General features: G+C 45.3%; 1 protein-coding gene across 1 annotated transcript in view; it reads right to left on the reverse strand.

Annotated features, from left to right (window-relative positions):
- The window catches only part of LOC119381697 (Down syndrome cell adhesion molecule homolog), a 151,470-nt gene that overhangs the window by 21,647 nt on the left and 108,230 nt on the right, over positions 1-21,593 (reverse strand). Inside the window, exons 8-15 of the mRNA XM_049412870.1 lie at positions 17,567-17,998; positions 14,216-14,377; positions 10,753-11,052; positions 9,730-9,849; positions 8,748-8,927; positions 8,166-8,313; positions 6,661-6,809; positions 3,668-3,799 (exon numbers count right to left, since the gene is read on the reverse strand). Of these exons, the coding sequence (XP_049268827.1) occupies positions 3,668-3,799; positions 6,661-6,809; positions 8,166-8,313; positions 8,748-8,927; positions 9,730-9,849; positions 10,753-11,052; positions 14,216-14,377; positions 17,567-17,998 (1,623 nt within the window). The remainder of the gene's footprint in view (positions 1-3,667; positions 3,800-6,660; positions 6,810-8,165; positions 8,314-8,747; positions 8,928-9,729; positions 9,850-10,752; positions 11,053-14,215; positions 14,378-17,566; positions 17,999-21,593) is intronic.

Below are 21,593 nucleotides of genomic sequence, written 5' to 3' on the forward strand. Positions count from 1 at the left end.
CCCCGCCCACCGACGAGAGTGTGAACCGGCCTCTGTTTGAAAAGAGGGTGCCTGGGGAAACGGCAACTTCGCGCTCCGCTTGTGGCCATTACGCGGCGCGCACGACTCTAATATTTGGCAGAGCAGTTCATAGCCGTGTCAGCTTTCCGCAGGATGTGTTTTTTCAACAAGCCCAAGGGGTGCTTCATGACCCCTTTAATGCTACAGCGCCGCACGTGGCCTAGCTGGAAGTAAACGGAGTCATACTGAGTACAAACAAAGTTTTAGAAAGGAAACTGATACAAGAAGAGTGCGAGGCAACCGCATTTAGAGTGAGCTGTTCTTTAGTAAAAGCTAGCCACTCCGCTGGATCCTTTATGACCTGTTGGCTCTAAATAACAATGACGCACATGCAGCAGTATTGTTCGAGAAATTAACCACTTGTATATATCGTGCTACCCCTGAACTACAAGTGTTATTGTCCCTTATATTTCGAATAGAAAAACAAATGTCTGTTGTGAACACGAAAATTATTGAGTTGATTCCAGATGAAAGAGCAGATAATAACCACTTCGTATTCAAATTTTGAAGAGTCACAGGCGCACATACCATTTGAAGGCAGACGCAGGCACATTGACGTGACGCGTCTGCGGCACCAATGGTGATTTGATCTTTATTCGTGAGGCTGTTACTGGAGAGTTTTAGTTCGCATAGTTTTCGGCATCGCCCGAAAACTTTTCGCTAATCCGTAAACAAAAAGTGGTTGTCTATTAAATCTTCATTTTCGCCGAAGTTTAGCTTTCGAGTGAAGACGCCGTCGTCACTTTTATTTTCCAGCTTCCCGTTTCGTCATTTCCAGAGCGCAGATTCGAAATTTTTTTTTCAGCAAACTCACACAACATCACCAATAGCAACAACAAAACGTAACAAGACACGTACTAAGGCTGCTGATTAAAGTAAATATAACATTTTGCGATAAGCTATACCGGTCGTGTGGTGCAAGAAGCAAAGACACAGTGATACGCTCAACCACAGCCCTCGTTTTCTCGCAGACAGGACAGTGTCGCGTAACCATCGCGCCGTCGCAACGGCCGGCCTCGGGATTTCGTTTCGCTCGAGAAGACGCGTTTTCAATGAGGCGGGCTCTTAGCGGACCTGACCACCGCGCTGAGAAGCAGATGCGACATCGATGACGACAACGACTTGGCAGGGGGAAACGATGATGGGGATGCCGCCGACGGATCGCCGCAACGGAATGCGACCTCTCTTCTTGTTCGCTCGTCAAGAAACGCTTTTGGAGAAGACGGCCCCCCGTCTGAGTGCTTTCGAAACCCGACCCCCATCCTCCTTTGGGAACATCGTTCTGTGGGAACCACTGCGTAGTCTCCAGGGGCAAAGCAGAAAAAGATAACAGGCGTGTAACGAGAACACGCTGCCATCGTGTCCGTCCTCTGGCGGTCAGACACGGCGCCGCAGAGACAAGTTTTCGAAACGGCGACGCAGATGCCTGGCACAACTGGAAGCAATAACCATTTTGCTGGATGTAGAAGTTCGGTGCACGATACGTAGTAACATTTCCTTTTTTTTTTCTGCTCTTGCTGGACGAGACTTAAAATTCGCTCGGCAGGCCGGACGACCAGAACTTAATGGCGCTGAACGAAGCCGCAGTTGTTATCGAGTTCGACTGATCGAGTGTGCTGCTTTACACCTGATTTTAATGTTTCGAGAAAGAGTGACTCTATAAAAACGATTGCGATAGATGAACGCCACCTTTCTTCCCGAGAATGCTTGGCACTGAAGAGTGTCTTGCTGTCGGTACGGACTCATGTTTCTGCAGATATTTGCCGAAAATTTAATATAAAGTAAATATTAAAACGCCGCAAGTAAGCGTCCCTATTACAGTTTAGTTTCGGTAGGCTCTAGTTTACCTTTATTCGCTATTACATCTGTACTAAACAAGTATAAGCCGTTCTCTATGATAACAACCAATATACCATGTAAGCCAAGAGCTAGTTTTAAATACAAGGCTAGCACAACATAAGATTTATATCCCTTTCCTGGAGGTAAGAAGAAAATACTTTCCTGTAGTGAAAAAAAAACTAAATCTGTCTTCGTAATTCACACACAGGCACATGAGGCCGCGAGGCAATGTCGCATGAGTGGGTTCAAAAATGATGAAAATACATTCGAGGCGTAATTTGTGCACACAGGCGCAGTGAGCAGAGGCGAACCACGTTAACGAGAACTGTTACCACTGTTTGAAGCTTCGATACCAAGAAATATGTGGACCAGGCGAAATGTTGGTATGCGAGAAGTTTGCGTTCACCCATAATTCGTATATAAGGCGGCAGTCATGTAGACTTGTGGCCGCTCTCGACATTGAAAAGTCGTTAAATGTACTGACCCGTGAAACAAAAAAAAAATAAACCATCCGCTACTTCTAGTGCCAGCGCACGCAGCTCGACCGAGAACTTTTTTTTAATACCAGAGACAGACACACATGCTATTTCCAAATTTGACTCCAGGGCTTTCGTTATTTGAGGATGCGGCTCCATCGTCGCTAGGTTATCTACTCTGCTGCCAGGCTCTTTTGGCAGATTATTCTGTATTTCTTCGATTACTGTACTTTAGGTGTTCAGGAACGCCTCGCTCATCTTCTAAGATCTATTCTGTCTTGTGCAACGTTATATACCGCTGATTCGACATCTGACCATCCACGTCACGCATCCATGGAGCATTTCCATCACGCAGCTATGGCTTCAGGGCTATTACCTACACAGAAAAGAAAAGCTGAACAAGCGAAAAAATAAAAAAGAAATAGGTTTAGAAGCAACCTCGTAGACTTTCACGGTTGATGGCACCGTTGTTGATTGATTTCTTAGAGGCGGTTCTCTCCTACTTGGCGTAAGACGTCGCAGCAGACGTCTAGTTCATATGTCGCGTTTTCAATTTCACATCGTGGCATCACTTTTTCATTGCGACCCTTCCATTGCGACCGGTCAAAGGAGAAACCCCATACACCGCACGCTGAAGAAAGTTCATCGGAACTGACAGTAGCAAAGATGGTACGAAACTGCAGAGAGAATAGCACAGTCACAGAGAAATAGCACAGAGAAATAGCGCGCAACACGGACGACCCGCGCATTTTGATCGGTGAATATATCTCGCTGTTAGATATTGTCCCAACACACTACAGTGTATTTCGTACGTGATGAAGTAAGTTTTAATGTACCCTTTTTTGGTTTATTGATGGGCTGCGAGATTTCTCGCGCGCGTGTTTATGTTCAACTGTTAATATCACAATATTAAGCGCGAAAAAAAAAGCGACTTCAGTTTTTAAGTTTTATGATTATTTGGCGACCTAAAACGAATGCTTGAGTATCTGGAGCTTTGGTGGAACAAGTAATCTTGCATATCAAAACGCTTTACTGAGCCTTCAGTGTACTCTGTCCTTATAAATTACACACATGCCACACATTCTCAGTCTTTCTATAAACTACAACTACAAGAACTCCATTATACGAACGTACACATTTAGTGAAAAGCCAATATTTCTCGTTCAAGTAAGAATACTGTCACGTAATAGTAAGAAATTTAGGGCTGGACATAGAAAAGTGTTGCATTGATACGGTCATATACTCTCTAAATAAAGCCCCACGCAGTGCACGGGACACAGTGCTGGGCTCACCATCGATCGTGTTCCAGTGGAGTACGTATTGCGTTACGGCCGAGTTTCCCGTGAATGGAGCAGACCACGTGATCCGAGCTGTGCGGCTGCCCACCTCTCTGGCGTCGACATCCACTGGAGGATCCGGCACGTCTGCGCAATAGAGAGACAATAGGGAGATAAAGACAAATTTGTCACGTACGAAAAGAGAAAGGGAAACGAAGGGTAAAGGCCAAGGGGTTAACCAAGCTTTGACTCGGTTGGCTACCCTACACGTAGGGTTGGGCAAAGGGATAAGACAGAGGAGAAAGGACAAGAGCTAGAAAAAGAAGAAATGAAGAGTTAGTGTGAACGTACACAACATAATCTCGCGCTGGTAGTGCACAAGCTATACAGATTCCATCGTCCTGCGCCCAAAGTCCTGCGTGCAGCAACCGCCGAGCGAATGAGTAACGACAAATGTTAGACATTCACAAAAATGTCACCCCGCCCCTTATGATAGGCAGTTATGCATGGTTGGCATTTAACGCACTCATCCAGCGCAGTTTTCGGTAATATTAATATCTGGGGTTTCACGTGCCAAAACCAGTGTATGATTATGAGGCACGCCGAAGTGGAGGGCGTGGAAAATTTTGGCCATCTGTTGTTCTTTAACGTGTATTGACGTCGCGCAGCACACGGGCCTCTAGCATTTCGCCCCCTCCGAAGGGCAACCACCGCGGAGAGCTGTTATCAGAGAAATCGCTATTATCCCCACATTCGTCCGCGGATATAAGCACAGTGACTCGGTTGCTTCCTATCTTTGCACTCCCCTTTCCTCATGTGTAGGGTAGCCATGGTTACCCTTACTACACCACCTATATATAGCGTGAAAAAACATATCAAATCTGGCTTAATTAAATGAGGGCAACGCATTAGGCGTACGTACGAAAGAAGCGGATTAAAGTCATATTTCAGCCATATTTCCAAGACGATGCCTTTTTATCTCTGTACGAGTTAAGACTCTTCTACTTTAACTTCTCCTTGATTGCCTTGTAAACGAAGCCTGTCCAGCTATTGACAATATCTCGAAATCGCTTTCATGACTAGTCAAAAATTTCAGCGAGGGTTGAGCTGAATTCCCCTCTACAGCTTGACCAGATGCTACAGACGCGTTTTAAATTAAGGAAGCATGCATATAAATTTGTATTTAAAAAAAATACGTGGTGGTACACCTACGGATACTTGATGCCTAAAGCTTGCTGGCATGTTTTAGATATAACAAACTGTTTTTTTTTTCAAAAGCAGATTATAACTTTCCTTCTCAAGTTCTGCAAATTCACGAGGTATCTCCGCAGATGCAGTAGCAATAGAGATCTAGTTTGTGGGAGAAATCGAATGCTAGTGCTACAGCGCCAGGGTTGCTAATGATTGAGCCGAAATAATTGCGCTCTCTGTTCCCCTAATTAGCTGCGACGAGAAAGCGCAGCGCTATTTGGCTCGGCTTTCCTTTTCGGAAACTAAAAAAATATAGAACCAGTAATGACAGAAATTAAACCCGGATTGCGAGGAAGGCGAATATTAGGCTTGCGGATTTATCGGTATTACGGAAACTTCTGATTGGAGTTCAGCCGGGGCCGAAGTGAAATCTTCGATTCGGAAATACTGCGCGCAAGCTCTAAATCAGGGCGCAAGCAAATACATACATCCGAACAGAAAAAAAACATCTACAAATGGTGGGAACGAGTACAGACCCGTTCCGCTGCCTAGAGATAAATGTGCGAAATTAAAACGAAGTTAACTATCGAAAGCTAAATGGGCATATGCATAGTTGAGAAATTTTTTTTATATTAAAGACGGCCACAGAGCGAACTCGGTCGTTCTCTACATTTAATTATCAGACATTAGCGTTAACAGATTAAACGATAAAAGGCGAAGTAGCTCTCTTAATCAATGAAGCTGTACTAATGCAGAGAGCTCTCAGTGGAATCAAACTAAAAACAAAGACGTTAATTTTTTACATCAGTCGTAACTAAACAATCGTTCTGCTAAATTTAACTAAGAGACTTTCTGAGCTCGAAAATAAATACGTCTGCTCAGGTGGCCTGTGGCTAGGGCGTTGGGTTGCCTATTTTGAGGCCATGGGTTCAATCTCTACCACTGTGGCCGCATCTCTATGGCCATGATATAAAAAGGCACTAATCTGCTAATACTTATGTGCGTATTTATGAACCCTCGGTCGATATGATTTTGAATTTCCCATTACAATAACATTTAGCTGGTGCCTTATTTGTGCGCCAACATCTCCTTACATCATGTCAATAAAAAAAAGACATTTAGCATCTACTTAGCCTAACTGCTAGAAAAATGCGTGAGCTCCAAGTCGAGGGCACTTCTTTCGCTTCGTATCCGTTCTAGTTTCTAGGCTTCCGCTACGTCACGTGGTACTTCTGTCTCCTCTTTAACGACACGTCTCTTTTCTGTCACGTGATGTCTGGGTACCCAATCACGGTCTTGGTTTTACTTCCGATTCCCTTTTCCAGTCCCTTTTCCACCTTAACCAGCTATGGTCGACCACTAAGTTTCGTAGTTGAGCCGTTTCCGGTCTAGGCTCAGCCTACTTCCGGTCTGTACATATATCGCCGCCATATGTCTACATCTAAGGGGCTTTAGCGCGATCGCACACTTTCACGTTAAGCTTGTCTCATTTGGAGCTTATCTTGTCTCCAAATATTAATCCTAATCTGTCTCGCGCGTCTTTTCTATCCTTGATGCTGTGTCCGGTACTTGCAGGTGATAAACGGCACACGCGTTCTCAGCGTGGCGTAGCATTCCAGATAGGAAAGTAGCGAAGTCAGTGATTCCTGGAGAGGAAACACAAGCAAGAGCAATGATGATCCCTATTTCGTGACAAGATACGCCCATAGGAGTGACCTTTACTTTTCAATTGTACAGCGTTTTCACACTTCGACACTCCTAATGCCAATTCATTAAAAAGGCGTATCATGAGCAGCTGGTGCTGCATTAGTCCTGACCTTGGACGGTAAGTTGAATATTGGCCGAATCCTCGCCGAACTCGTTGGCAGCCTGGCAGGTAAAAACGGCGTTGTCTGACCTCTCCACCTGATGGATGCTAATCCTCGAGACCGTGGTGTCACCATTTCTATCTTCCACCCTAGAGTACCTGAAATAGACGCAGCATAATATAAATTATAATCCGGCACTTTGTTCCTCTATATTGCGAATCGTTTCCTTGCAAAATTATGCAGCTTAGTAATAGAAAGTAATAACTTGCTATAGAGCGCGTTTTGTATTTTTACCGCAGAATCAATTCTATCTAAATTTTTCAGTAATTTACATTGCACGCATGTAAAACAACTTGTTAAATCATCTTACATGGTGAGCATTCAAATACACGCGTCACGCCGTACTCGTGGCCAGTTCTAATACATTTCGTGCTTTCACGACAACGCAATGCTTCTGCAGAATTTCTACACGCTTTAGCTCACCATGGTTGCCAACTTATGGCGACGTTTTGGTGGCCTTTCGGAGTTTGATGTTATCGATATCGAACTGGAGGCTTAGCCTATAGTCTCACACGAGGAGGTTTTGATGCCACTGCAATGGAAGGGTATACTGATACTACAAAACAGGGTGAAAAACGCACCGCACCTGTAGATGGAAATGACGCCACTGTTTAACTGCAGGTGAGGGAGGAATATACATTTATTGTGCGAAACAGCGAGAAAGTATTCTTTCTCCGCCAGTAGTGGGCGGCGCTCCTTGGCTAACGCTGCAGCCCGTGCCTGGTCCACCAGACCTCGCCGATCCTCCATGCTCTGTGGCTTTAACATTGCACGTTAACTCCCAAGGAAGGAAGGAAGGAATACGAAAAGGAGAAGGCAGGGAGGTTAACCAGACAGCAGTCCGGTTGGCTACCCTACGCCGGGGGAAAGGGAAGGGGAGTAGAAAGATGGGAGAGAGAGAGAGAGGGGGGAGCGAAAAAAAAGGAAATGATCAATAAATGCACTGACGCGTATGTGGCGGTGGCACTGTAAAAATAGTGTCTTAGCTACAGAGGAATCGATACTTATTTTCTTTAGCACTGCATATGACAGGCATTTCCCATTGTCTTATATTTGCGTTGCTTCAAGCAGCACGCATCAGCGTTAGCCTTCCCTCGCTTCCAATTGATTTTAACGCGGAGCCTATTCTTCTCGGTGCGTCCGGTCAATAAGACAGACCTGAGGGATGTCTATCGCACGCTGAGGCTGTATCAGCGAGCTTTCTGTCTTGTTTTTTTTATTTTTAGCGTCACATTACGCCTCTTACTTATAGTCACATTTAACTTAGCTTCGTATTCATAAATCAATGCAGGAAATTGAGATAATGGGTTGAGGTTCACTTTTGAAGGAAAAACAGCACGAAACCAACAAATGGCATGCTTTCTGGCCCCCTATTCGTCGAGTGTTGATGTTGCGCTGTTTATCGCTTGTAGACTGTAGTTTGCTAACTCTATAACTTGAAACAATTACATCACCTCCTCTCTTTTAGCACGTTGAGTGGTAGGTTATTCTTGAGCCAGTGGAAGCGTATGGGGGAATCTCCCTGGGCTGGGCAGTTCAGTTCGGTGCCTTCTCCCCGACGTACCGACACAGTAGTGAACTTGCTTGCAAAGCGTGGCGCGCCTGTGTAATGAATGTTCAGAGCAGTGGGTCAAACATCCGGAGTGGTGGTCGTAACAACGACCAAGTGCACGAAACACTCGCAAAAAACTACACTTCGAGAAGAAAAAAATACTGCTAACATTTATTGTTTCATGCCACAAACCGTCCCATTATTCACTATAAAGATAATTTTGTTCGAATGCAAATATTTTATGTCAATAAAACACTGATAGCTGCTTACGCTTGTGACCAATCTTTGTTATAGAACAGCTACGTTATGAAAGTTGTTTTTCTTCACTGTGATTCATAACGGCTACTGTACTAAGAAAGCTAATGAGATGCGAATGTAGTGAAACGAAAACTTGAGTGAACCATATTTGTCACAGGAATGTTTACCTTAAAAGGCAAATAAATAAATGCTAGACACGGTTGTAAGCTCGCAGTCGGTAACTCACTTCGCACAGTAAGATGCAGCACGCGGCTTATTCCGGATCCTACGCCATTCGAGGCCTCGCACAGATACAGTCCGGCGTCCCCAGGCTCCACGCTGCGGATGCTTAGTGTTCCGTTGACTAGGATATGGATGCGGGAGTTGCTGATGATGGTGCGGAACTGCGACGCCGGACTGACCGGCTCTGCAAAAGAAGGTATTTCGTTGAGTTACACTGAAGGCATTGGCTGTGCAAGTAAGCAAGTATACAACTGGTTAAAAAGAAATGGAGGCGTCCGTAATGCCTGACTTATGAGTCTGGTAGTAACACCTGCACCTCGGTGTTCGTGTGCCCGGGTTGACTTTGTTGAATTCTTGGGTTAACTATCTTGGTGAGCCACAGCAAAACTACCGAGACGAGGTCGATAAGAAAAAGGACGAACAAGGCGCCTTGCTCATCCTTCTACTTACCGGCCTCGTCTCGGTAGTTGAGCTGTGGTTCCTCGTGCGTCGCCAACTCGCCCAAGTTTTCACGTTACATGTTCACTTATGTTTCGTCGCACAGCCGACGCGGATCTCCGAGGCCACATAAAAAGAAGCGCGGGGTTGAGATCTGCTCCGCCAGGTGGCGCAACGATCCAAGCTGCTCACAAGAAAGCCGTTTGCTCTTTCAATCAACTCATTAAATTAATTTTCATTAATAAACAGACAATTAGGTAGGCAGCTACACAAAGAGAAATGCTTCAGAATTCTAATACTTCGTTTAGTCAAAGCGTTCTGTCTGCGGCTTCGTTAGCTAGCAGCAACTATCTTTCTTGGCGTCCTACAAAGCTAGTAAAGGTCAGCTGCTATAGCGGTAGATGTCCACTGGTTCACCGCTAGCGACAGCTTCGCTAACTGTCTGGTTGTGTTTGACGGTGGCCGCAACTCTAGCGATGGGTAGACGTTGTGAACATTCCGTGAAACGTATTCAGAGCAGGCTTCATGCTACGGAGTAAAGCCTTCACCTGAAGAACTCTTCCATCGAATGTGGGGCTGGGGAACTCCACTAGCCTGGCAGTCGACGTAAACTGAGCGCCCCGTCACGGCAGTCGTGTCATTGGGCTCCATAGTCCAGGCAGGAGGCACTGCGAGTTCAAGGTGCATTAACGTACGTGATATAACTGCTTCCTTTGTGTTGCAAGCGTGATAGTGACATGGACATTTCTGGCTAAAACATACATCCTTGATCGGGTTGAATATCATGGATTTGATAGTTTCATCTCGACGACCGAGTGACCGAATGAATGAATGGAAAAGAGTGAGACGACGATGCCCTTTGAACAAGATAATTTTTTTTTCAAAATAAGATTGATAAATGTCTTGGCATCTGGATTGTTCATGAACGATATGCCCCGCGTGCACTTATTAAAAAGAATTACTTAACAAAATTTTTACGTGGAATGTCGCTGTTGCCATCGTTTCGACAAGTGGACTTGTCTTCGTCAAAGCAGCGACTTAGATGAAGGCAGCACTGAAGGCGGCAAACGTAATTTTGTTTTTTACTATCGCATTGACGATTACCGCATTATCATACTGGCGGCAACCTTTCTGACGTATTATCATAACGCTGACGATTATCGCAAATTTTCTGTTGGACAGAGGTGTAGGCACTGCCAGAGAGTGCACTCACTATATAGCATCGTGTGGCGTCGTTTAGGTCCCGCTACACACCGCTGTGAAGCGAACTCTCGCTTCCCTAACTGGCAAATATTGAATAGAAAAGAGAATATGTAACAATGCACATAACCGCATTGTACCAGTGTTATTGTGCCTCTTCTGGTCTTCGTTTTGTTCAAACGCCTTCAATGGTAAGAGATATAATTCGCCAGCCTGTTCGACATGATTTATTATGAGACTTGACCAGTAATAGAATACAGAAATCTGGGCGCACTTATTCCGCATAATCGAAGAACGAATACACAAGATGAGGCTGGTTGCGAGCATTGTCAGGACATATTCATTCTAAAGCATTTTGTTTGAGAACGCACCTTTAACGAGTAGCTCTGCGGAGTGCTCGGCTGACGCGTACTCGTTCGCGGCTCGGCACGTGTAGTTTCCGTTGAGGCGGGACGAGAGGCGTGGTAGCGTCAGTGTGGACACGAAGCCACCTTCGGGAGAGAGCACGGCTACGTCGGGGAGTGGGTAGGCACCCGGCACCAGCGGCTTCCCGTCGCGTAGCCACTCGATGCGGATAGGTGGGTCTCCGGCGTGCACGAGACAAGTGAGGCCCGCACGCATCCCTTCGTGCAGGTTGGCCTGGAAGCCGAACGGCGTTATCTGCGGTCCGGCTGCGAATTGTCGAGGAACGACAGAGGATAAGGGGAGAGAGGTAGGGAAGGAGGGATCACATATCCATGTAAAAGAGAGCTCTTGCGGGAGGTTTGCGAAAGTCGTAAGTCAAGGCCGTAGAAATTTAACGACGCTACGAACAAGTTCGGACTTTCCTGGAAAAGATTTGCAAGGAAAATCGACAGCGATACTTACATGCCATCTTTTTCGTCTCAGTAGATTGTATGACTCCCCCCCCCCCCCCCTCCGAAACCTGTCTGCACCAAACGTGGTTTTGCATTGCCTCCGGGATCGGAGACACTGAAAGCGGTCTGCACCTCAGGGGGTTTTGTGGTGCCTCCGGGATCGATCCATCTTTGACCAAGCAACGAATTCATGTGGTGATGTCATCATGTGACGTTATAGTGAAATCATAATGACACCACACATTTTCGCTTCCTGTGTCGTCATGATGACGTCATAGCGCGACGTCATCACACGAGGATGATATTTTGCCTCACTCCTGCCGACGCCAGCGCCACCGACGGTGAAATTTCGCCTTTGATGAGGCATTTAAGGCTTTGAACTTAATATACTAAGATATATAGAAACGAAGAATGTAAAAAAGCCCACCCGGTTATCGCGTTGTAAAGCGCTTGCAGAGACTGGTATGTGTATCTATATGTAAGTGAATGTGTGCGCTGAAAATCAGCGCTCGTTCTGTTTCAAATTGCATTTGGCATGTATCTCTGCAGCGCGGCCACAGCACCGTGAAGAAAAATAAGTTAGAATAGTTTTCGTGGTCTCGTCAGACCTCACCATTGCGGCGACTCTCGGAACTGCCCCATAGTGGTTCTAAAATTTCAGCGCCAGCGATCACGATGGGCAAGGCTTAATTTGCCGCGGATCCCAACTTCCCGAGCGCCTTTGAAAGCTGCAAACAAACTGTGGCGTACAGCAGGCGTAAACTTTCCACTTTCTCGTAAACAGCGCTTCATGACTTCTCCTGAAACTTTGTAATACTTCGTCATGCATCGTTCTATTAAATTTCAACGAGTGTGAACCAACGCCTCAGCAACCAACGTCGACCCGAAACAAGGTAGCGGAATACCGGCGGGAACCCCAGAATACGCTTCATCTTTATTTTTATTTTCACCGCGATAATTAAGTGCAGTGCCACGTGGTGAGTTCCCAGCAGCCAACTTTGCGGCATACGCGCTAACAAGAACGTGTTTACTGTGTAAACTCGTGTCAAAATCGCGTGCACTTTATTCCATCCTCATTGCTGAGCTGGCGCTTATCGAGCTCGCTCCAGGCTTGGATCATTCTTTCTCGCTTTTTTTTTTACATTCGCCCTTCAGTATAGACTACGAGCCGCACGTGAGCCGGAGGCGCGCGGAGCAATCCATTACGTGGTCGTTCATTGACAGGGCGTGTTTTTAACAAAGCTGCGTCATTATGGAAGCACTTAGGATGATTGAGCCCCGCCTCCTTCGTGTTATATTTGTGTCTGTTTAGCTAACCTCGGCGCACACGTATTTTAATTATAGGCACGCCGTCGCGGCGACGTGTTGGGGCCTCACCGGTTTCTTCGCGAAAGTGGTGTTCAATCTTCCAAGCGTAACTAAGCAATAAGCAAAAATCTGAGCACTGTGGAAAAGAAAGTAGACAGCTTTTTCATGATGTTTGGAGGTACAAGCTGTGTGAAGTTTTCCAGTACTCTGTCGACTTATCACGAAGCAATTTGCTTATTGCGTAGGGGGTATAGGTGAAATCGAGCACGTTCATGTAGCATTTTAATTCGGACAATAGGCTTAGCTATCGCTGACAGACCGAAGCACTGGGAATAGCCGAAATATTAGTTTGCGACAGTCGGGAAGTAAAGGAAGTTCAGCGATCGCTAAACATAAATGACATGGTTTTGCTATAATAAAAATCAATTAAAACATTCTCAAAGGTCTTCAAAGCTAGACTTACCCCCTGCGCGTATGGTTTCTTAAATCAATTTATTTTAGACCTCTTTCCTTTCGCATGTATATTCATTTTTCCATTTTATGAGAACCAGAAACTTCTCAGGCTTAACAGCTAACCTCCTGTGCAACCGATAGTGAGACACTTAAAGCAGTGCGTTTGGCAAAAGAAACAATAATCATAATAATTAGTAACCCTTTTGTCTCGAAGTTGAACGTCACCGGTCGGATGCTGACGTCCTCACGCTTACGTCACATACATTTGTTTTTCGTTTTAATTCATGTAGATCTTTATCTCCGCTTTACCAGTATTAGCAGTATTCCCGCATTTGTTGTATGCAGTGATGTTTTCCTTCTTTCCCAATGTCTAGTACTCCTTTAGGCAGTTTCCGTTAGCTCGATGTGTTCATTATTCTTGTTCTCATATCGAGGAAATAGGAAGGAAGCAAGATGAGAACGGCCAGCTAGAGAGGCACAACGCCTGCCTACTCCTTCAGGAAGGGGCAATATAGAGAAAATGAACAAAAGATAATATCTGGGGTTTAACGCCCCAAAACCACGATATGATTACGAGCGACGCCATGGAGGAGGGCTACGGAAATTTCGACCACCTGGGGTTCTTTAAGGTGCACCTAAATATAAGTACACGGGCCGCAAACATTTCCGCCTTCATCGAAAATGCAGCGGCTGCGGCCGGGATTCGATCCAGAGACCCTCGGGTCAGCCGTCGAGCGTCATAACCACAAGACCACCGTGGCGAGGTGGAACAAAGGAGGAAACAAAGAGGAAAGAAAAGAGTAAAGTAATGAAATAACACAAACGGAGACAAAACTAGGTAGTAATGCCGGAAAAAATATCTATAAATGCAAGGAGAAATAGGTTTTTTTTCATGATATTTAGAAGGGCTTGATGGGCCTGGTTACGCCGAGCAGCACATCTTCTCGGAAAGAGGCAATCATGAAGGGTCGCACACTTACACCCAATCAGTCTATATTCCTTGATGAGTGGAGCCCGCTGCATATCTAATGCAGGGACACTCTAAAATAAGGTGTTCAAGCGTCTCACAGGAGCCGCAAGACGTAGAGGATGGACTGTGCACACTCCCTTGACGATATAAACGTTCTCTCACGAACACAGAGTCAACCCTTAGCTTATACAAGAGTGCTGAAGCAGGAATACATACTACAAAGTGAACGAATAATGTTTAACTTACTGCGCACGAACAGCGATGTTGTCCGATGGAGTGCCTGGGAGTCTGGTCCATGCACAGTGCACGTGTATTGGCCTTGGTCGTGCTCGCGGTCCATATTATGGATCTCTAATGTCCCGTTGGGATACACCATCTGGCGTTGATTCAGCGGCAGCCGCCGACCATCTGCGTCATTTATGACCGTAAGACTGAAAGCAGGCACAATTTCTTGTATACGTTAAAGCGTTTTTCGATGTAGATTAAGCAGGACACTTAACACCTCGGTTAGGACACCTATGTTACCACGAGACATACATGTGTGTAGAGTAAACGATAACACTAGAAACAATATTAATTCTGGGTTTTCCATGCCAGAACCACCGTTCGGTTATGAGGACGCCGTACGGGGCAACTCCGAATCAATGCTGGCCATCTGGGGTTTTATACGGGGTAATAATTAAGAAAGGGTGATGGGGGGGGGGGGGGGGGCTGCTGCTCCATTTCCATTGCATCTAAATGCGGTCTCCAGGGCAGGGTTTGAATCCGTGCCTTCTGTCTCAGCAACGCTGATAACGTTAACGTTGTAGCAAACAAGTAATTGTAAACAATAGGCAATGTTACTGGATCCCTTAGTCACGATTTAAAGCTCCAGTTTTGAACTCCACGAAACATTTGCCTGCCTTCTTTGTTCTCAGCTCCCCACGGCTGTGAACGAACACGGGTGAAGAGTGCCCCATCGTGGCATACAAAACTCCGTAAGCTCAATCCTTCTTCATTGGCTGCAGGTAAGTTTACCCAAAACAAATAAATGAACCTTAATTCCAAGAATATAAAAAAGCCGCAAACTTCTCGAATCGATAGACGAGAAGCATACCGCAAGCTTTAAATAAACCGAATATGCAAGTTTCAATAACCGGAAAATATACCAAGCCTTACTAATTTATTGATATTCATGGAGAAATAAATATACGCTTATGGCTTGGGCACACACTGAAATGGAAGAAAACAGCGAATGACCTCTCGCGCTCAACTCGTCCAACACTATAGCAGAAGTCCCTCATTAAGACGGAAACGGCGCAGCCAGTTAACGGGCTGCTTGACCTCCAAGACGCGGAACCCACTCGATCCCCAAAGGCAATGCGGGCGCTTGAAATTTGTCTTATGCGGCGTTGCCACACTCACGTTGAAATAAACCTTGCCTAATCTTACTGGATTGGCGGTTCAGACAGCTGCGATGGGTCGCGCTCGGCGCCGGAGTTAAGCCTGTTAAGCATCTTAAGCAGCTGACGCTAATCTCTAATCGGTGATAAAGCGTTATCTTTTTAACCCCTTCCTCATCCTCTCCCTCCTCCACTGCCGACCCTCTATCAAAGAACAGAGCGTCTGTCTTCTCACACTTCGTGGTGTCACCCAGCCTAGTTGTTCCTTTATGCATTGAGGTCAGGGTATCAGCTATTGGTGGTAAGGCGATATCATTTAATAATAATTTCTGGGGTTTAACGTCCCAAAACCGCGATATGATTATGAGAGACGCCGTTGTGGAGGGCTTCGGAAAATTCGACCACCTGGGTTTCTTTAACGTGCTCCTAAATCTAAGTGCATGGGCCTCAAACATTTTCGCGTATCTCTTCCGTTCTGCTCTAACTGGCTTGCTCTGTGTGTGTGTGTGTGTGGGGGGGGGGGGGGGGGGGAGGTATGTTTATATTTTCTCTTCTACTCCATTTCTACAGGCTATGTAGTGCACAAGAAAGGTTACTCATAAACAAAAATGAACAAGTAAAGAAAAAAAAACATATAGCACATTGCAACAAACGAAGAAAATAACGTGACAATGGGCAGTTAACTTGCAGGAGTTCACTTTGCAATAGAACGTTCACACGCACACACTTCTGTCCTAGCTCTACCCACGGTATACGGACTAACACATCAGTTCGTACAAAGCTACACATATCTGCTCATCAATAACGCTTATCTAGTGCAGTATCCACTAAGGAGGCGATATCCTCGAAGGAAACAATGCAAGACACTTAATTAAAACGGCAAGCTGAGTGAGTCGGTAATTAACACATCTTGCAAAGTGGGCAGCGCGACCCGGGCTTAGGACAAAGAATGTACACGACACAATATTTTGTGTCGCGTACCTTTTTTTCTTGTCTTTCGTTCGGGTTACACTGCCTACTTTGCAAAATTCAAGGCAGTTGAGAGGGGAGGGAAAGAAGCATACAAGGTTAGAAAAAGCAGTATTTCTAAATTTATTTATTATTGCATGACATATTGCGGATTCACATTGTTACATAGGAGCTTGTGTCCTCTATAATATGTACAAGGGCGAAAACAACAGGTATACGATAGAAAGAGCAAGAACTTTTAATTAAAGTTTCTATTCAAGGGACGGTGATAAAGCAAGGACAAAAGTACCACCTAGTACATAAGCTAGCAAAGGCCAAAAGGAACACATAATGTCTTGCCTTTCCGAAGCTGTTGGTTTCTTTTTCAATCCTCTTAGATTATTGACCCTATATAAGTGACGCGTTTTGAAGCAGTCTCAAGCGGTATGCTCATGCCATGCAGTGCGCACTATTGGAATGCAATACATAGCAACACTGATTTGTCTGTTCTCTTGAACTAGTATTAATTTTAGATATCAAAGAAGGTGCGTGTCAGATCGTGATTCACTTCGGACCCACTATGTGTGGCTCCGTCTTTCACGCTGTTTGCTTGAGTGATGTTAACCTTTATCGTCAATAACCTGCATGGCCCTGGACTAATAACCCTGGAGCCTGGAATGTAACCAATGACGTCACAGGTCCGATTAAGTAAAAGTATGGCGGAGACTTCGCGCCAAGCTTATAAGTTCAGAGTTTTCAGAAGTTCAGATTTTTTTTTATTTTCAGAAGTTCTTCAGAAGTTCTTTTCAGAAGTTTCAGAAATTTTCGGAACTTCTTTATCTACAGGCGTGCGAACAGGTCGCCGAGGGGGGGAGCAGGAGGGGCGACCTCCCTCCTATTGATTGAAGGGGGGCTCAAGGTCTCAGTCGGACCTGTGGATCTGTGCCGTCATTGTTTATATTCCAGGGTCCAGGGTTATTAGTCCAGGGCCATGCAGGTTATTGGCGATAATGGCAGTTGTGAGTCCCTGATTTGCATTCCAAGAACTATTCACTTCCCATCTTTAATCCCAGAAGGCCGGGGATCAAAGGCCGGGCGTTCTTGGAAGGACGTCATCACGTAATTTTCATTTTTGCCCCCATCGCCATCCTTGCTTTCTTTTGCACTCGACCATTATGAGAGGGAGGGGGGTGGGCGCTGTGGTGCAACTTGCCCTCCTTAACGGAGAATGCTGCACATGCCTATGTCTGCATCGAATCGCACTCACCTTTGTCCCAGTCTATGTTCCCGTAAGGATATCCACCAAATGGGCACTGCACCGAAAACGTGCCACCTGCCAGCGCTGAGAGGTTTCCCAGTGCACGAACGAAGATCGGCCCGTAGACGTTGATTCGAGCCGTGTGCGACGCCGTACCCGCGTAGTTCGACGCTTCGCACACGTACGAGCCGCTGTCTTGGACTTCGGCCGACGAGATGGACAGCGTGCTGGACACCTCGGCCCCGTTTGCGCCCGAACTAGAGTCCGGACCTGTAGTACGAACGCGTACGCGGCCGTGGCGATTGTCGATGGGCCATACCCCGTCCAGTGACCAGGAGACGCGCGGAGGCGGGTCACCCATTGCCACGCATCGCAGCGACACGGGCTTGCCCGGCCGCACGGTGACCTCGTCGAAGGTTGACTTGAACCTTGGAGCTTGATCTAAAGATGACGGTGCAGAAAAGAGAAAGGAAACGATAGCCGTTCTACAAGTTACGACTCTCTTACATCCCTTTGCGACATGCCTTGTCATCGACTGTCTATAAATCAGTGAAACTTACATAATCTGGTGCCAAGGATCTCGAGACCAAATTTAATGCAAGTGGAAGTGTTAGAACAAATTATGGTATATTCTGAAAGAACTTTAGGCAACAAGAATACTTTTTTTACCAACAGCTGAGTGTTTGTGGTCTCTTCCTTGAAAATAGTCTTTTAGCAAGTTACAAAAATACGGTACGCAAACGCGGTAATCCAGTAGGGTAACGCTCCTGCTGTCCCGCTCGTTGTGCTTAACCCGCTCCCAGTTCCAGTGACAGTGCACCCCCCGAACGACTGGCTCCGCGTTAAAAATGCGTCGGCTGACAGGCAACAATGAGGCGTGACAACCGCACAGTAATTTTTGAAAAAGCTCTTGTGGTGCTGGGGTGCATTCACCGGCAAAAGCACAACGAGCGGGAAAGGAGGAACGCTACCATAGGCCTTACCATATTTGCGTACCGTATTTGCGTAGCTTGCTAAAAGACTCTGACAGTGCACAGAAATGGCAAAAGTAAGTCGCGTCACCAAATGAGGACGCCATGTTGCAAAGGGACATTATATCTTCAATCAACCAGTTCGGCTATTTGCGATGTATTAACTGTTTTTTCGCTTGCGCGCACCCACGCGAGATCCGTATCGACTCGAGAAGCAGCTTAGCACATTTCGTTCCGCACTGCGGAGCAAAATAATGTACACAAAAAAGTTAAAATGATTTCAGACGTTTCTGCTACACATTAACTGCCGCAAGACTCTATTTTCGCTAATCTCCTCATAAATGGCGCGAGACGAGGGATGGAAAGGTGAATTGCAAAAACATTCTGCCAAACTTCAAGGTTCTCTTCTCTTTTTTTCCCAGGAGTATAGTAGCAATATAGGCATGTTTTTTGTTGACCTCCCTGCCCCTCTCCCTTCAATTTTAATTTTCTCTCACTCTCTTTCTATATGTAGACACAAATGTCTGTCAACAAGATTCCTCGAAACTAAGTAAACATGCGAGCCAAAAACACACTTAACTGAAATATATATATTTCATCTTTCCTCTACTTAATCAACAGCGTCTATTGAAAAAGAAATGTCATGCATCTATCTGAAAGCGTAGGTTTCTCGAAAAGAGAGCTTTTTTTTTTCTGAATTCGTCCGTGTCTAGAAAGCAAAAGCATGACCAGCTTCTATCTCATGACTGACTAACTCTAACTCATGACTGACTGCGTCTGCGTGTTCGTTTGTTTGTACACGCAGAATATAAAGTGTGTTAATTTTTTACACGCATTGCATCTGCGCTGACAAATGAGGTATGTCGTAATCTATACATATAATCATTGGGCGGGTTCGCTAAAAGGAGCGTATGGCTGTCACTGAAACACGTGTTTTAAATGCGAAGCATTTCTTAGCGAACTTCTGCGACTTTCAGCGTATCTATCTATCTATCTAGCCGCCTACGACTTTGTGCTCTCCTGGCCGTTTCGTTAATCGGATGTATACCAAAATTGGTGTGTCATAACATGGCCTTATTACGAACATAAATGGCAGGTCATATCATGAAAATCATGACACGCATGTCATGAACAGCATGATTTACATTCCACCACCTTAGGCTCTTGCGGCCGTTCCGTTAATTTCATATACACCAAAATTGGTACGGCGTGACAAGAATTCATGACGAACATAATGACAGGTCCTAACATGCAAATCATGACGCGCATGTCATGTGCAGCATAATTTACATGACATGGTCTCTGGGCGCTCGCGGCCGTTTAAATGAAGGGACATATACGAAAACTGGTATGACGAGACATTTCTGTATGACGAACATAACTGACACGTGGTAACATGAAAATCATGACATGCGTGTCATGTATGACATGATTTACATGCCACGCTCATGGCGCACTCGCGGTGGTTTCGCTAGTTTGCTTTACACCAAAATTTGTATTGTGCTATGTGACTGTATGAAGAACATGAATAACAGGTGGTAGCATGAAAACCATGACATGCATGTCATGTATGTCATGACTTACATACCACACTCATGATGCATTCGCGGCCGCTTCGCTAGCTTGATGGACACCAAAATTGGTATTGCGCGACACGACGGTATGACGAACGTAAGTGAGAGGTGGTAACATGAAAATCATGACATGCATGACATGTACGACATGACTTACATGTCATGTTCATGGCGGACTCGTGGACGTTTCGCTTGCTTGATATCCACCAAAACTGGTATTGTGCTATGTGACTGTATGAAGAACATAACAGGTGGTAGCATGAAAACCATGACATGTATGTTATGATTTACATGCCACGCTCATGGTGCAATTGCGGCCATTTTCCTAGCTTGATATATACCAAAATTGGTATTGCGTGACGCGACTGTATGACGAACATGAATAACAGGTGGTAACATGAAAACCGTGACATGATGCCATGTATGTCATGATTTACATGCCACGCTCATGGTGCATTCGCGGCCATTTCGCTAGATTGATATACACCCAAATTGGTATTGCGCGAAGCGACTGTATGACGAACGTAAATGAAAGGTGTTAACATGAAAATCATAACATGCATGTCATGTATGGCATGATTTACATGCTATACTCGTAGCGCACTCGCATCCATTTCGCTCGTTTGATATACACCAAAATTGGTATTGCGCGATGTGACTGTGTGACGAACATAAATGAGAGGTCTTAACATGCGAATCATGTTATGCATGTCATGTACGATATGATACACATGCCGCTGTCATGGTGTGCTTCCGGCCGTTTTGTTAACTGGATATTTACCAATATTGGTATGGCACGACACGAGTGCGTGATGAACATAAACAACAGGTATTGCATTGTATACACCAGAATATGCGCTTCATTGGCATGGTGTATACTAGATTGTGCATGCATGCGTGCATGGCAAACATGCGATATATGGTGGACTAGATGCCATGGCATGAATGATTTCATTTGGCTCAAAGACAAACAAGGCGATGTATGCAGCTCTTTGCTGGCTGCTTCGCATTACATCGATTCCCACAGTGCGTGGGATCTGCCGAATTTTTTTTTTCTTTCTTCAGATATGTGGAATGCTGATATTATTTCCCTTCAGGCGCCTTTTTATCCGATTTCAAATTCGTTTCTCTTCAAAAGCAGTGCAGATTTTGGCGGGTCTTCGAAAGTTTTCGTGCAAGCTCTCGATTTTGTTCGTAGTTGGAGTAACTGGTCCCTTCTAGCGGTGTAGACAGTCAGAATTACCTGTGTTTAGCTTGCCTGTCTACGTATCTTTATCTTTTCACTCTCGTACGAATGATACTAAGTTAATAAACAAAGCTGGGATTGCAGACAGAGCCATTATTAAGCCTCGCCGCTAATCCTTCGTGTTCAAAAATAATTATAATGCACGTTAAACAGGGAAACTACTGTACCAGTCTGAACGAATTTTACCGTAACGCAAAATAAAAGTTTACGCTAGTGATCTTCGAACAGATTAAATAGGACACGGA

Source organism: Rhipicephalus sanguineus, chromosome 2 (genome assembly GCF_013339695.2).
Source record: "Rhipicephalus sanguineus isolate Rsan-2018 chromosome 2, BIME_Rsan_1.4, whole genome shotgun sequence".
In the NCBI taxonomy this organism is placed as follows: domain Eukaryota; kingdom Metazoa; phylum Arthropoda; class Arachnida; order Ixodida; family Ixodidae; genus Rhipicephalus; species Rhipicephalus sanguineus.